Source organism: Talpa occidentalis, unplaced genomic scaffold (genome assembly GCF_014898055.3).
Source record: "Talpa occidentalis isolate TD23 unplaced genomic scaffold, MPIMG_talOcc4v2.1 talOcc4.8, whole genome shotgun sequence".
NCBI classification, from domain to species: Eukaryota; Metazoa; Chordata; class Mammalia; order Eulipotyphla; family Talpidae; genus Talpa; species Talpa occidentalis.
In genome coordinates this window covers 15,996,670-16,014,031 of record NW_023605194.1, presented here as the reverse complement: position 1 = coordinate 16,014,031, position 17,362 = coordinate 15,996,670, and the positions used below count along the sequence as shown (strand labels likewise).

Sequence of the window (17,362 nt, the reverse complement as noted above, 5' to 3'; positions counted from 1 at the left end):
TTCACTTTCTTATAGTTATTCATTCTCCTGGTCCCTTATTTAAGTTTTCTAGATTCCTGCTATGAGTGAGACCATCCGGTATTTTTCTTTTTCTTTTTGGCTTATTTCGCTGAGCATGATCCCTTCCAGCGCCATCCATGTTGCTGCAAATTGCATGTGTTTATCTTTTTTGAATGCTGAGTAATATTCCATGGTATATATGTACCACATCTTCTTGATCCAGTCATCTATTTTTGGGCATTTGGGTTGTTTCCAAAGCTTAGCTATTGTAAACAGTGCTGCTATAAACATAGGGGTGCAGGTGTTCTTTGGAATTGATGTTTCTGTGTCCTTTGGGTAAATACCTAGGAGTGGAATTGCTGGATCATATGGAAGCTCTATGTTTAGTAGGTCCAGAAATCTCCACACAGCTTTCCACAGTGGTTGGACCAGTTTGCACTCCCACCAACAGTGCAGAAGAGTTCCTTTTTCTCCACACCCTCGCCAACATTTGTTGTTGCTAGTTTTTTTAATATGTGCCATTCTCACTGGTGTAAGATGGTATCTCATGGTAGTTTTGATTTGCATTTCCCTGATGACAAGTGATGTTGAACATTTTTTCATATGCCTGTTGGCCATTTGCATTTCCTCTTCAGAGAAGTTTCTTTTTAGCTCTTCTGCCCATTTTTGGACTGGATTCTTTTCTTTGTTGTTGTTGAGTCTCATCAGCTCTTTGCAGATTTTTGTGATCAGTCCTTTATCATTAGTGTTGGGTGCAAAAATGTTCTCCCAGTTGGTGGGGTTTCTCTTTGTTTTTGTTATTGTCTCTTTTGCTGTGCAGAAGCTCTTTAATTTGATGTAGTCCCAGCTGTTTATCTTCGCCTTCACTATCACTGCTTTGGGTGATGTGTCTGTAAAGATGTCTTTGATGTGCAAATCACGTAGTGTTTCGCCTATATTTCCTTCTATGTATTTTATGGTTTCAGGTCTTATGTCTAGTTCTTTAATCCATTTTGAGTTGGTTTTTGTGTATGGTGTGAGGTAGTGGTCGAGCTTCATTCTTTTGCATGTAGCGACCCAGTTTTCCCAGCACCATTTATTGAACAAACTTTCTTTGCTCCAATGCATAGTCTTTGCTCCTTTGTCGAAGATTAGTTGACCATAAATCTGTGGGTTTATCTCTGGATTTTCTATTCGATTCCATTGGTCTGTATGTCTGTTCTTGTTCCAATACCATGCAGTTTTGATGATTATGGCTTTGTAGTAGAGTTTGAAGTCTGGGAGTGTGATGCCTCCATTCCCTTCTTTTTTTTTCAGGAGAGCTTTGGCTATTCGGGGTTTTTTGTGATTCCATATGAATTTCATCAATAATTGTTCTATTTCTTTGAAGAATGACATTGAAATTTTGATTGGAATAGCATTGAATCTGTATATTGCTTTTGGAAGGATGGCCATTTTAATAATGTTTATTCTTCCAATCCATGAGCAGGGGATATCTCTCCATTTCTTTGTGTCTTCTTCTATTTCTTTTAACAGTGTTTTATAGTTTTCTTTGTATAGGTCCTTTACCTCTTTTGTTAGATTTATTCCCAAATATTTGATTTTTTTTGTTTCAATAACGAAAGGGATGATTTTTTTGATTTCTTCTTCTTCAGATTTATTGTTTGTGTATAGGAAGGCTACTGACTTTTGCGTGTTGATTTTGTATCCTGCCACTTTACTGAACTGATTGATGAGTTGAATTAGCTTTTCTGTGGAGTTTTTGGGGTTCTCTATGTATAATATCATATCGTCTGCAAATAGTGATAGTTTGACTTCTTCTTTTCCTATTTGGATTCCTTGGATGTCTTTCTCTTGTCTTATTGCCCTGGCTAGGACTTCCAGTATTATATTGAAAAGCAGTGGTGAGAGTGGACATCCTTGTCTTGTTCCAGATCTTAATGGAATTGCTTTCAGCTTTTCACCATTGAGAATGATACTGGCTGTTGGCTTGTCATAGATGGCCTTTATGATGTTAAGGTATGTTCCTTGTATCCCAAGAATTTCAAGGGCTTTTATCATGAATGGGTGTTGCACTTTGTCGAAAGCTTTCTCAGCATCTATTGATATTATCATATGGTTTTTATATTTCTTTTTGTTGATGTGTTGGATAACGTTGATTGATTTTCGGATGTTAAACCATCCTTGTGTCCCTGGAATGAATCCTACTTGGTCGTGGTGAATTATCTTATGGATACATTGTTGGATTCTGATGGCTAAAATTTTATTGAGGATTTTTGCATCAGTGTTCATTAGGGAGATTGGCCTGTAGTTTTCCTTTTTTGTGTTGTCCTTGTTCGGTTTTGGTATTAGTGTAATGTTGGCTTCATAGAACGTGTTTGGTATTGTCCCTTCCTTCTCAATTTTTTGGAAGAGTTTGTGAAGGATAGGCACTAATTCGTCTCTGAATGTTTGGTAGAATTCATTTGTAAATCCATCAGGTCCTGGGCTTTTGTTTTTGGGGAGGTTTTTGATTACCATTTCAATTTCGCTAATTGTAATTGGTCTGTTTAGGTGTTCTATTTCTTCTTTATCTAGCTTTGGGTGATTGTAGAGTTGTAGGAATTTGTCCATCTCCTCTAGATTGTTAAACTTGTTTCCATATAACTGTTCATAGTAGTTACTGATTATTCTTTTGATTTCTGCTGTGTCCGTTGTGATTTCTCCTCTTTCATTGATGATCCTGTTTATTTGTGCTTTCTCCCTTTTTTCCTTTGTGAGCCTGGCTAGGGGTTTGTCTATTTTATTTATTTTTTCAAAGAACCAGCTCTTGGTTTCATTGATCTTTTGGATTGTTTTTTTAGTTTCAATTTCATTTATTTCTGCTTTGGTTTTTATTATTTCTTTTCTTCTGCTGGTTTTGGGGTTTTTTTGTTGTTATTTTTCTAGATCTTTGAGCTTCGAGATTAGGTTGTTTCTTTGAGTTCTTTCTTGTTTCTTGATGTGAGCTTCTATTGCTATATATTTTCCTCTTATTACTGCTTTTGCTGCATCCCATACATTTAGGATATTGGTGTCCTCCTTGTCGTTCAATTCAAAAAATTTTTTAATTTCTTCTTTGATCTCATTAGTCCAATGGTCTTCCAGTAGTGTGGTTTTTAATCTCCATGAGGTAGGAAAGTTCCTTGCCTTCTTTTTATGGTTTATTTCTAGTTTGATGCCTTCATGGTCAGAAAAGATGGTTGATATGATTTCAATCTTGGTGTATCTGTTGATGTTTGTCTTGTGCCCCAGTATGTGATCGATCCTGGAGAATGATCCATGTGCGCTTGAGAAAAATGTGTACTCCATTTTTTTGGGGTTTAGTGTTCTATAGATGTCTGTTAAGAGGAGGGCGGGTGTTTTTTAGAGACAACTATGACACGTAGGAAGGCGAGAAAGGAAAAAGAACGCCAGGCAGAAAAGGCAAGGGAGCCAATTAAGTCGGGTGATTTCAGAGCACAGGTACTGGTCTAGCTGGGCCGGGGCAGACATCCACCTCCGCCACTGAAACTGGGGCAAGGGACTCACCGCTATAGAAAAATAAGAGTAATATCACTCTCCTTGTATTAGGGTTGTTGAAGATTAAGTGCATTCCCAGAAACTAGAAAGTAGACAGAAAAGGAAAAGTAAAGCAAAAACTCCTCTCTTTCGGCCACCTGGCTGAGAGGCCGCTCACTGATGGGATTTTGTTAGGAAAATCAGAGTCCTGGTTGATTTTAATTTCTTATTGGGGCTGATCCAGCTTCTCTGGGAGTTTAGGGGCGAGGATACAATGAAATGAAACAGCCATCCACGGGAGGAACAGTATTCTTGGGCCTGTTCCAACTTGCTTCCACATTACTTTCTGAATTTGAAGATCAAGTTGGCAAGATGAGAAATGAAAAATAGAACCTGCCTCAGAATCTATTCATTCTGGAACTGGGACAATTGATATTATTTAGACCACCAGCCCCCACCCCCTCATTTTCTCTCTCTGCACATTTTTTTTTTCTATATATACTTTTAAATTCTTGCTTTTCAAATTTTTATTTTTCCATAATGAATATGTACCATTTTCATATTTACAATAAAAGTTTATATTTTTACCATCTACTAGTCACACTTAGTATGTCCACCTGACTATCTATGCAGAAAAATGTTACCAAAATGAGATCAATTGGTATAAACTGTTTTTTAACCTTCCATTTTCAATGATTCCACCTTTCCATTTCAGTCAATTTTCATTCCATCTAATACTTTGACTATATTTACCTTCTTCAAATGATTAAAAAATTGTTCCATACAGATGTTAGTTCAAACCAATATCCACTCTATAATGATGCTTAACATCTGCTTGTTATAACCCTTCCAACACATTTTGATGATACAGATTTGTGGGAGAGGTTTCCAAGTATTTAGACATTGATAGATTCCTCTTAATAATCAAGATATGCAAAGTTGAAAAGCCAAAGAAATGCCTCAGTATTAACCATTTATCTTAGATAACAAACTTTAGCTATTCAACTGCCGCCAAAATTCCCAATGGCTTGAATTAACCTTTATGCAATGAAACTCACTCCACCTGACCAAAGGTGAATGAGTTCACAGACTGTGTGCCAGAGCCACGTTGAAAAGACAAAACAAGAAACTCTCTTGGGTTCTTGGGAGCACTGTATTGCTGGTGAACCACATCGTCCCAAAAGGGGGAGACCAGACTTGCCTCTACTCTTTCTCACTACGACCCTCTGATCTCTACACACAGGTCAAAAGCCAGGTGCCTTTCATCACTGTGGCATCCAACAAAGCCATAGGAGCACCAGGCAATGAGGATCAGGAAGGGGGAGCACTCACCGTACACCGCGATTGTCTTCGTGTCCTGCAGGATAGCATTCCCAGCTGACACCTGCACTGTGATGGTGTTCATCCCTTCAGAAGTAAACTTGAAGGATATGCTGCCCTCCAAGGTGATTAAGGGCTAAAATGAACGAGGCACAGTGTAAGGGGAAAGATGAGACAGTTAGTTACAAGTTGCTAATGAGCTACTTTTAAGTCTTGAGAGCCCCAGAGAGTCTTCCCCGGGGCAGTCTAGTAGGACTAACCCCATCATCTCAGGTCCAGGCCAGAAAGGGGTTAGGAAAGCCATACCCTCAAGGACTCTGCCCATTTCTTATGAATTTGACATCTCCCTTCTGCTAGAATCATGACTCAGGGCCTGGAAATCAGCAAGTGTTGCCTGCGATGGGATATATGTCTCTTATGGATAATCTACGGATATTGATTAAGGGATGTCCCTTAATCCAAGGAAATAGTCAAAGGAGACCCAGAACAGGAGGCTCATATTAATCCAGATTTAAGAAGCCATCACTGAACACTTATAAGCTGCCTTGTCCATCTCTAGGGCATAGTGTCCATATATAATTACAATGGCACACAGCAACCACAGGCACCAAAACAGCGTTACTTAGACAGGAGTGGCATGTGCTGCTTGGCTTCCTCTGAGAGAGGCCTATCTGTGGTTTCCCGGAAGTAGCTGCTATGGAAACAAGTACTAATTGGACAGTGGTTTGAGGACTTAAAAAAAAAAAAAAGACTTGGAGTCTTGCCTGTAATACAATTGGATGCTGGAGTCTTGGAGGATAAGATTATTAGCCTGCTGACCTCCCTTGACAAGCATTTCTTTCCTGTCTTTTCTTAATTAATTTAAAAATCAAAATTCATTTAATTCCCTGTATAGCAAAGGGAAGTCTAAAGCCCAGCATAAGAAGTCTACTTAAGACAGTGCATTGAGAATTTGCTTTTCTGTTAAAAGGGGAAAAATAAATAGGAGACACAAAAGGAAAAATAAATCTATTACTTTGCCCTTGCAGCACTAGTTCCAGGGAAACAACATAGATGTCTGCTCTTCCACTGTGGGTAGTGGGCCTGTCTGTGGCCTAGTGGCCTAATCTACGTGCTTGGTTTCGGAAGAGATCATCTCAGCTGTGTTAACAGTGTCGGTGAGAGTTTCTTTGCCTCGTCAAGCTCCTAGTGGGTCTATGGGAGGGGAGGCTCCTATTCTCAGCCTGTGCAAAATGGTGTCTCCAGGTAAAGACAAAACTTCCTAATTGACATTTGGAAGCAAATTTTAATTTCTGAGACTGGAATGAGATAAAAACAGAGACAGAAGAGGCGGCCTGATGAGAGGGGGAGATGAATCCATGTAGGCTTAAGAAGGTCCTGAGTTGGACTCAGCAAGAAGCCGAGACTGGAGCCAGCCCTTCCTCTGCCTTGGCATCACTTTTCTTGTCCAGAAAATTAACGAATTTGGATTCAGGTTTCTACTGGTTTTATAACTGCAGCTGACTTTTAATCCCAGGGAATATTTTGGGACAACATAAAGGGTAAAGCTGACTCACAGGAGGAGCCACCCCTGATTCAGGGTGAGGAGGTTACTGGGGGGCTGGTTGTAAGAGGCATCTGTTGCTTCTGCCTCTCTGGTATCCACCTGCCTCTTTGCCTTTGGGGGATCATTTTCCCCTTCTCTTGGCCCATGTTCAAGGAGGCTGACCTCACGTCTCTCTCCAGCTTCAGCAGAATAATCAAGGTCTGGCCAGTCTGACCAGTAATACTAATTCCAGAACTCCTATAACTCTGGTGAGAGTTTATTTTCTCTGCTAAGCTGTGAGGTATAAAGCAGAGCTGCTGCTAAGGCTCACCATGAAGAGAAAGGTCCACAGGAGAATGCTAACATAGACTGGAAAGCAGCGGTGAGGGGCAGGGGTCAGGTGTGGGAAAGCAGGGGACGCAGTGATGGGATTATGGGAGCACCAAGAGCCTGCCGCCCCCAACAATAAACTAAACTCTGGAGCATCCTACATCCTTTCATTCCCTTTTTTGCTTCAGCCTGTTTGAGCTGAGCTGCACAGCCCCATGCAGAGGGACCCACCTCCGTGTTGTTGCCATACCACCACACGTAAGTGAGGGTGCCCACTTGGCTGGGCCACAGCACAGCGGTGGCGTTGACCTCCTTGTTCTTTGTGGTGACGAAGGGGAGAGACAGGTGCACGTGCTCCAGGGGACCTGTGGCAATGAGAAAAGAAGAGCCATAGACAGGGAAGCGCTTCCTCTGCCTCATCATCCCTGCTCTGAAGACAACAGGTGCATTCTGAAGCCTCCAAAACATCAAACAAACCCCCTGAGGGAAGGGCTCCCTCCGGGCTTTCCCTCCTGTGAAGCAACAGATTTGTAGTAAATAATCGTGCCTCAACATTTTTCATGATCTTTCTTCCAGGCCTAAACCCTGAATTCCTTATAAATGTTAAATTTACAAGTAATGTATGAAGTCTTCAAAGGAATAGGCATGCAATGAGATTTCACAGGGAGAGAGAAATCTTTCCAAGAGGTTATCTGCTTGGTTGTAGAGTAGCATCAAGAGAATCTCAGAGACTTCAGGTTGGGGGAGTGGTGCTATGTTGGACAAACCCCAAAGCACTCTACCTGTTTATTCTTTTTGGAGTTTAAACATCTGTGAGTAAGTGTAAGTGCATTTGTGTGAGAGAGCATGCCTAAGTGTGAGTCCGTGTGAGTGTGCAAAGCTACCTGGTTAGGTGGGCAAAGGACAAACTGGGTTGGTGTTAAGTTTGTCTGGGACAAAGGCATGTATGAGTAGAGAAAGTTCTGGGGTTCTCAGCTTCTCAAGAGGTGAGAGGATGATTCTACCCGGGAGGTCCATGAGATCAGAAGCCTTAATCAAATGTTCAAAATCACAAAGACGGGCTCTTTATAGTGACCCACTAGGGCCTCTCCTATGACCCCTGATCTCCTTGAGAGACTGTTCCTGGGAGAAACACAGCTTCCTCTGAGGTGAGCCTGACAAGAAGCTGTCATCCACATCATCACGAAACGAGGCGTAAAAGAAAGGGGTACTTCAGCCCTTCCTACCTTTGATCTGTGCCTCTTTAGCTTGAACTTTCAGTGCATTTTGGAGGGCACTCTCTGTGCTCTCTCCTCCCTCCTCACACTCCTTATTTGGATAATCCCATTCACATCCTGACCTTCAACTATAAACTACACACTTACAGTTCCTCAACCACAGGGTTGGCGCTAGCCTCCCTTAGCAGCAACTGTCCCTAAGGAACCCATTCCTTACTCCACCCTGTGTGCTCCACACCAAGGACCCAACACAGATGTCTGTCCTCATGACAAACGCTACAGCCACCGCCTTTCAGAGACGAACAAGCAGAGGAAGGCAGTCTTCCCAAAGTCACAGACCTTGGCAACTTCAATTCCAGAGTGTGAACCGAAGCAGTTTGATTTGAGCATCCATCTGTGGTCAGCTGACAAGTGCTCCAGCAGACCTTGGCCCATTGTAAGGAAATAGCTAGTAAGTGGCCAATGACTTAATGGGCACCAGGCACTGGGAAATGCAGTCTACACAGACCCCCTCGTTCACTGCAGAGCTCTTCCCATCCCTCTATCCGATCACGGGCTCCAGCGGGCTGTGATTTGCTGATGCCCAGGTCTCTCATCATACAACTTCCTCACAGCACCCACCAGTATCCAAGTCACTTCTGAGCCCCCCCTCCTAGGCTGTTCCTCCTGACTCCTGGGCTCTGAGTTCATCAAGTCAGTTAGAATGTGAAAACTCAGTAGGCTGTGCTAGACAACGTAATTCCAGTGTCAAGGGGTCTATTTACTTTGTTTTGCTCACATATGAGTATTTACTAATTTTCAAAGTCAGATCAAAGTGATAAAGATGTTGCTGACGTGCCCTGTGAATGACATGAGCTGGGTCTTGTTAGTGACATAGGGTCCTTCATTCACACAGTGTGTCAGGCACTGTTCTAGATGCTGGGGACGCCTGGCCCTGGGGAGCCATGTGCTGGTGGGCACTGACACACACAGTGGCAGGTGAGAGAGTGGCATCTATGACAAGAGAAGTCTTGCAGAGGAGCTGACATTGGAGTCACAACCTGAATAAAGTGAGGGTGTGTATCAAGTATCAATTTGGGGTGCTCCAGGGTGAGAGTACAGCAGTGCAAAGACCTTGAAGAGGAGGAGCACTGACCACACTGAGGAAACAGCAAGGAAGCCCCAAGGGCTGCAGTGGAGAGAGCAGTGAAAGAGTGGAAGCTACTGAGATCTGAAAGGCATACAGGACACCTGCGTGCTGGCTTGTAGGTCCTGAAATATGAACACACGCTTGTACGATGTTACTCCTGCATATACATACATCTATATTCATATAAATGTTCAAACATTACCTTTCAGATTCCTACTTCTTCTTGTATTCATTTGCTCTTTATGCATTTAATACACCTGGATCCTTCTGCCCCAAATCCTGTCTTTTAAGCATCTTGGTTTTGAACAGAAGGTGTTCAAAATGGATGTTAATGGAACTTCAGAAGTGAGACCTGTGGCCCTGTAGGCCCCCAGCTGGCTGGCTGCCCTAAGCCAGAGCTGACCAAGTCAGCAGAAGAAGTTCTAGCGCACAGGTGCCTGCAATGTACAAAATGGTCAGCAGGTGGCGATGCATCATTCCATATGAATCTTTCTGGCAAGGTGTTTGGTAGAAGTGGGGAAATATTTGTGTGAGGGGTTTCCTCTATCTTGTTGCAGGAAATAGCTGAAGTTTGTGAGACTGAACGTGGTGTATGTGTGTGTGTGTGTGTGTGTGTGCAAGCATATATAATGGCTTTGTCTTGCATCTGCATTTGTTCCAGAGACCTCTTCTGACCACCACTTAATGTCTGTGTGTCATAGTGTCTGAAATGCAAAAGAATCCACTAGAAGAAATGAAAGTAATTTAAATGAAGATGAACTCTATACAGAGTTCCTAAAACGTCAGTGTATACAGATATCACACTGATGGCATTTCCTAGATTATGAGGCTGCACTGCTGGGAATGCTAATTCAACAGGCTATGGCACATGACCTTTGTACCATGTAATTCTGGGGCAGGTGGCTCATTACAAATATATATATATATATATATATATATATATATATATATATATATATATACTTTGTCCTCAGGTGGAGAGAGAGACATCTGCCAATGGCTCTTATGTCGGGGCTAATTGAGAAGAACAGTTTGAGAAGAACTGGAATATCCACCTCTTCTTTTCTTTTCACCTCCCATTTTACAAGTTGTCATACTCTTGAGGGATTTATTTTCCTGTAAGACTGGCTGAGACAGGGAAGTTTTCTGAGCAGAAATCTGCATGTCCTCAAATTCTCTGTCCCAACCAGCCGAAGGCAAGCCCAGCTGCCATGGAGCAGCTATGTGTCTCATTAGTTTGCAAGCCAGCAGAGCACAGTGAAGACTATCCCCAAGGAGTTCCTAGCTGTCAGGCTACACTGGATTACCCCACTGCCCAGGGAGAGTTGTCGCCATGCCTAGAAATAGTATGGCAGGAGTATCATCTCTATTTGTTTCTGATGACCTTTGCAAACCCATGATAAGAAAAAAATAACCCTCTGTTTGGAATTGAATCACCTTTCTGAAGTGGAGAGTGGAAGGGGTGTGTGTTCTAGAGAGGACTCTGGAAGAGCCCCAGGCAGGGCAGAGGGAGCAGGGAGCAAGTGAGGGCAGGCTTGGAAGGCTGCTCGGAGCTGCTGTTCAGTGCCCCCTAAGTATAGATGCATCTACTACTTTGTGATGATAGAAAATAAGACTTTACCAGTTGACAGACTACAGCATATTTTGCTTGGTAGACCCTTGAGGAACAGGACGTGCATTTCTCATGTGAGGAGAAAATCCAGGGTCAGAGAAATGGAGCCACTGGACCAGGAGTTTGGGCCGCCATCTGGATCCCATAACTCCCATTCCTATGGCAGGTTATTTCTGCTACTAATAATTGATGTCAAGATGTATTTTTAGAAGATTTGATGTTAATCCCTATGAGATCATAAACAGCATTTTGCCCCATAAATAAAGATCTGTAGGGAGGAATTCGGTTTCAATCAGAGGGAACTGCAGAAAGTCTATATAGAACAGCTCAGGGGAGAAAGTCAGCAGGAAGGGAGCCCATGAAAGTGTCTTGCTATGCAGGATACAGAAGAACGGCCATAAGACATCTTCTCACCTTTGTACTGCATGACACCACCCTTAGAATAAAACATTTGCATGTGCACTGAGTGTCTCGAAAGGATATTGATAAAGATGCACACTCTGAGGAGAGTAGCAAAGAAGAGGAAGACACAAAAAGACAGCATTTACTAGTTAATACCTCATCCCAGACTTGAGGGGGAAAGTCTCTGAAAAGGACATTATTAGATTAAATTACAAAACTGGAATAGGAATGATAGATTAGATAATAAAATGAAGAAAAGTGTTCAAAAGTTTCTTGAGCCTTTGTGTTTATATAGTGAGGACACACTTTATCTTAAATCCCATGTTCCTGCAGCGATGTGGAGGGGGACAGGGCTGGCGAGGCTGAGCTTTTGTAACCCCAAGCCACCACTGCCAATCTTAAAAGATCGAGAGCTAGAATCCTCTCAACAGGCAGGCTCGAGTTGAAGCCTGGTTCTCCCAAGCAGTAGGTCTGAGACTCACATGGGTCATTAAACTCTCTGTACCTGTTCTTTGTAGAGTTTCCAATAGCGCCCTCTTCACTGGGTTGTTTGGAGCAGTGAGTTCATACCCGTAAAGAGAGAGTTTAGCACAATGTTTGGCATACCTAAGAGTTTAATGAACTTGAGCTGAAAAGGGGGAGTTTGAATTGGCATGCTGGGAGTCTTGTAAAACTTTGTTTAAATGAAGAAGGAAGACTGTGTGTTTTCAAAGTAACTCTGTTATGAGTGTTGAGGAGATAAAGGTCGAGAATTATAGGGAGGGCAGGAATCCTCAGTAACTAACAACCTTTTGGGGATCCCCAAGCAGTCTTCTCCCACTGGACTACTGCAGTTTAAGAAAAGATTCTAGATGCTATCATCTGTACTCAATTTGGTTGGATAGACAAGGGGCAGGTGATTACTGCCCTGTCTTAATACCTTGGTGAAGAACTTGAAATTAATTTGAACAAGACCATGTATATAAAGGAACTACTTTCATTTTGAAGTAAACCATTTCTCTAGCAACCAAGTCAATGCCAGTTTGCTGGCATCTGCATACCTACCATGACAGGCATCCACGGCACATTTTTTACCAAACCCAATTGAGGAGTTATCAATGCCTTGTTATGTTGAGTATATATACCTTTAGATCCCTCAATGTGGGAAAAGCACTAGCATTTGTTGGAACTGTTTTCCAGCATAATTTCCTTAATGTAGCTTATATTCTTCCTTCTACAACATCTTCTCTCTAACACCCAATCATCCACGAATAAAGGCCAAGAAATCAAGGTTTAAGAGCAAAATTCTAAAAAGAATGATTACTAGAAAGAGATAATGGGGGAAAGAAGAATAATCAGGTAGGGAGAAATTCCTAGTGCTAATTCTCAATGCACTGGGGTGTTTTCAGACATTTCTGAGCCACCTCCCCCCAAAAATTCACATTCACCCAAATAGCTCAGTGAGTTGCTCAGGCTCAGCTCCAGATACTCGGGTTGTGCCTTGAGGCACCCAGAAAAGGCAAAGTAAGTGCTGGGCGACAACTGGAAGCAAACCAGGGTTCAGATTATTTAAATTCTACTCCCTGGTTATCTTCTTTTTTTTTTTAATAAATTTTATTTTTATATTCCCCATACAATTGCAACCCCCTTATTTTGACCCCAATCCCTCCCCTCCTCACCTCCCACCCCCCATAGAATGTCTCTGGTTCATAGTTTTTTGTTGATTTTGATTTTCACTTTCTTATAGTTATTCATTTTCCTGGTCCTTTATTTAAGTTTTCTAGATTCCTGCTATCAGTGAGACCATCTTAATTTCTCCCTACTTGGCTCTCTTATTCTCCTTTCCCCTTCTGCTGCAAGGTAACCAGCAAGCTTTTTCCAGATAGGAAACTTTGGATCATATTTCAAAAGGACACATTATTTAAGGTATGTCAGAAGCCAACAACAGTAATAACATACAAGTTACATGTAAGTACAGGACGGCGCTGTCAGACCCCAGACTGTTGTCCACCTGCACGGTCACTCGGAAAATGCCCACATTGTGATACACGTGTTTGATCCCGTCTTCCATGGAGCTGAGGTTGACGTAAGACACGGCGATGCCATCCCCAAAGTCCACCTGGATGAGTGTCCTCTGCACGTCACCCTGAGAAACAACATGGGAGAAAGGGAATAAGAGCTCTGGGGCAAGGCGCATCCTGGGCCTGGCTCAAGCAGGGACAGCGGTGCTGCCCTCTGCAGCTGGAGCACCCCCTGTGCCGATAGCACCTCCATAAGAGAGCCCCCCCTAGACAGTTTACCAAGATGGACACTCTCCAAATCTGAAGGGCACTGACTACCAAAAGGCTCAAGTTTGGAAAATTATGAGTTTGATGAGCATCTTCAAGCTGGCATCAGTTCCTCTGAGGACTCTTTATGGTCTTATCATCCACACAGTCCAAGGTGCATGTGCACAGCTTTACAACGAGACACCTGTCACGGTCACGGCCACATCCTACATGTTCAGAACTGTGTGATCTCCCTCTCCTTTTTCCTGGCTCCCTAGCTGGTTGAAGAGGCTGGGAGACACCTTGCTTTATACCTGACATGATGCTGGACTTGGCCCGATTATCACTTAAGATGACGATACAGTTCATTTTTTTTTTTTTATACTTCAGCAGCTTATACCATCAAAATGATCTGATTTTATTCAGAGTGTTATTCTGGAGAGAAAAACAGGCAATGTTCATCCACTTGACAGATGAGGAAGCTGAAGTCAGGACAAGGTTAAACATCTGTTCATGGTTTACAGCTAGCTAGTGGCAGCTGTGGGTCTAGAACTCAGGTCTGGCCTTGCTCAGCACTCACTGTCAAGGGGACATGGTGCTGTGGGGATGCATTGCTGGCCCCTCCAGGTTGGACCCCTGTGGCTTTATTTATTTTATTTATTTGTCTATTTATTTTTAACATCTGGATGTGCAAATATTTTTAACATTTGGATTTGGGAATTTGAGAATTTCTCAAATGCTGTCTTTGTGTATGGCCTGGTTTGTTAATCAAAGACAGAAAATCCCTTTGTAGAAATCATCTATCAGGAAGTTACATATTAGGATTATTTGCATTCCTATATGCCTTTAATAGGCTGGATGCCTCAGGCAGGTTCTGGGCCCTCCTTTGTTCTCAGTTACTTCATCTATGAAACAGGCATAATATGCTCACTTAAGATTTGTTATGAAAGATACACGAGTGATTAGTAATTGTAAACTTCCCCACCAAAAAAAAAATCACTATATACCAATACAGCTGTAAAAGATCTGCAATATCCTTTTGAAAGCTGGATTATAATAAAATGATTCTAAATTTCCCACAGGTGCAGAAGATAAAGTCTGCTTTATAATATTTCAGACCTTTTAAAAAATAGCCCTTGGAATTATAGTTGAGATTCTTAAGGAACAAAGTCTCTAATGCCCTAGTAACAAATCCAGCTTCCCTCACACACAGACCATTCTTTAACAGGCTTTTTGTTTTGCTCATTTTGTTAGCATTTCCCATTTTCTGGGGGGTGGAAAAAAACCCAAAAACTTTTGCGCAAGAAATGTATTTTTGATTAAGTAAGGTTCATATGGCATCATATTTTTTGAAAAGGCCAAGTTTAAAATACTGACATTTAAAAGATTAATTCACAGAGAAAGGAAAAGCAGTTCAAATCCTATAAATCTATGTGACCTAATCCTCTGATCTATGGCCCTCCAAGCTTTGTGGGGGGCACCTGGCAGCTCACTCTCTGTAAGGATGTGGACAAAACTTCTCCCCTAGGCTGGACAAAGAAACTCCATTCAAAATGACAAAACAAATATCCAGACATAAGCCCAGACATTGTGCAATTACATGAATTCCCTTCACTAATAAATATAAATGTCACCGTTCTTGCTGACTTGTCCTTCATTTGGACAAGCAGTGCAGAACGATCAATTTCTCATTCTGTTTCTGGTTATTTCCATTCTCAGGTTTTCTGAACTTTCAACAGAAAATTGCTGTTAAACCAAAACTAGGTGTGAGCAACTGAAAACATTTAAGACAGGATGGGAATAGCAGGACCAGACAGGGTAACCAAGGAATAAAAAATAAACAAAACAAAACAACAACAACAACAAAAAAAAAACAAGATGTTTTGAGGTAGATAGATAGATGGATGGATGGATGGATGGGTGGGTGGGTGGGTGGGGGGTGGGTGGGTGGATGGATGGATGGGTGGATGAATGGATGAATGGATGGGTGGATGAATGGATGGGTGGGTGGGTGGATGGATGGGTGGATTGGTGGTTGGTTGCATGTATGGATGGATGGGAGAATGGGTGGGTGGATGGTTAGGTGGGTGGTTGGATGGATAGATGGATGGGTGGGTGGATGGGTGGGGGGGTGAGTGGGTGGATGGATGGATGGATGGATGGATGGATGGATGAATAGGTAGACAGGCAGGTGGAGATAGAGATAGATGTATTTAGAGTTCACGGTGTACATCAGATAAGGGTCCTCATGTGCAAGAGGTCAAGGATCCATATCTTCAGCTGGTTCTACTTCAGCCTCCCTTGAGACAACAGCCACTCATACAACTGGGAAAAGTTTAACTCTGGCTGTCATTTTAAGTCTACAGTGCCTTGCACTTTTTGACCAGTAGTTACCATTCTCCTTTGTGAATCTGAACATAGATCCTGTCAGTTACAGAAAACTCCCAACTTCTGTCTGTCTGAACATCTATTGACTGTCATGTTGGTCTTCTGCCTGACAGCTTTCATAATTAGCCATTCACGACAATGTTCTCCATGTATGTAACAGATGAAGGGAGGAAGTAATACAGCATTTGGACTAGTGCATCCAATTAGTAAGGCTGCCGTTACAGGGTCAGGCTTTTAGGGATTTAGGGATATCTATTTCCTTCCACCCCGCCTTCCATCTATCTCATATAAGGTATTAAAATATTAGGTGTATCATATACCTGACAACTCATGTAATCTAAGCATGGAATCCCCCAATCAAATGTGAGGTCCCCAGAGCCTCCTGATGTGGCACAGGCCTTTGGGCTTTCACCCTGCACTAGGAGACAAGAGTATCAAGGGGCCACCTCTGACAGCTGAAGGAAGCAGATTTTACGCCTGCTGCTGAAGCCTCAAATGAACTGGAACCCATGACTCTGCCTCCAGGACTCTTGTGGGCTTGGTAAACGTAATAATTGTACTGCATCACTTTGGGGCTCATTTGTCAACATCCTCTGACTTCTTGGGGCTATAATTATCATCTAAAACTGGAATGCCAACACCTTTCAGAAAATAAGAAATAGAACAAAGGGAAGAAAGCCCAAGTTGTGGGCCCCCATTTGATTAGGCACACATTCCCAGCTTTGACTGACACTCTGATCATTCATTCATTCAACCAACTATAGCTATTTATTGAGAGTCTGCCTTGTGTCAGGCACCAAATGGGGAAACTCTGTTAAGTAAATTGCAATCAACCGAAGAAAACATATGTGGTCTGGGCTTTCATGAGCATATAGACTTTGATTAAGTACAGCCATTAGAAGGGATGAGTAATATGAAGGAGGACATGAAGTAGAAGTATGTGGTATTGTAAGCTTGTACAACAGGGTGAGGTGGAGAGCTAAAAATCTGATGTGATCGAGAACATCAATGGAGTCCTCCCAGAGGAAGTAGTACCTGAGCTGAGAAGGTCTAAAGGAATAAATTTACAAAGGGACATGAGTGAATGAGGTGGAGGTGAGGGAGACAAGGCAAAATGGAGACAGAGAAAACCAGATGCACAAGGGCCCTGTGGCAGAAAGTGGGTAGCACATTTAAAGGAGATTGATGAGATGATCAGAGCAGGAACATGTTATGAAATGAGGATGGAGCGGGAAAACAAAAAGACATTTTAGAATTTATGGACCTCATTTCTGATTTTGATCTTTCTCCTTAGAGTAACGGGTCTCCATTAAATGTATAAGCAAGGGCTTAGGGGGAGATGGCATCCTGATATTTTTTTTTTTAGAAATATTCATTTGTTTTAAAGATTGATTTATTTTTATGCAAGAACTGGAGTACAGGCCAGAGGCGTGGGAGGGTGACAGGATCCACCAGAGACAGAGTGGGGAACAGAACAGGCAGACTGACCAAAATACACTGCTGAGGGGAGCAGCAGGCGAGACAGGAGAGGTCTGCCACACCATGTGGGTTTCTCCTTGGCCAGCCAGGAATCAAACCTGTGCTGCAGAGGTAACAGACAGCTTCACAGTGCTCCACGCAACCTGCTGTGCCACCGGGGAGGCCACCTAGTATTTTTAATTCCAAAAGATCACTCTGGCTACAATGTGAGGGTGA

At 42.5% G+C, this 17,362-nt stretch overlaps 1 protein-coding gene across 5 annotated transcripts in view; it reads right to left on the bottom strand.

The window, feature by feature from the left end:
- The window catches only part of SORCS1 (sortilin related VPS10 domain containing receptor 1), a 464,079-nt gene that overhangs the window by 32,410 nt on the left and 414,307 nt on the right, over positions 1-17,362 (bottom strand). For all 5 annotated transcript variants that reach the window (XM_054689905.1, XM_054689903.1, XM_054689902.1 and 2 more), the window contains 3 exons: positions 12,972-13,158; positions 6,905-7,038; positions 4,831-4,954 (listed from right to left, as the gene is read on the bottom strand). In XM_054689905.1, coding sequence (XP_054545880.1) covers positions 4,831-4,954; positions 6,905-7,038; positions 12,972-13,158 — 445 coding nt within the window. The remainder of the gene's footprint in view (positions 1-4,830; positions 4,955-6,904; positions 7,039-12,971; positions 13,159-17,362) is intronic.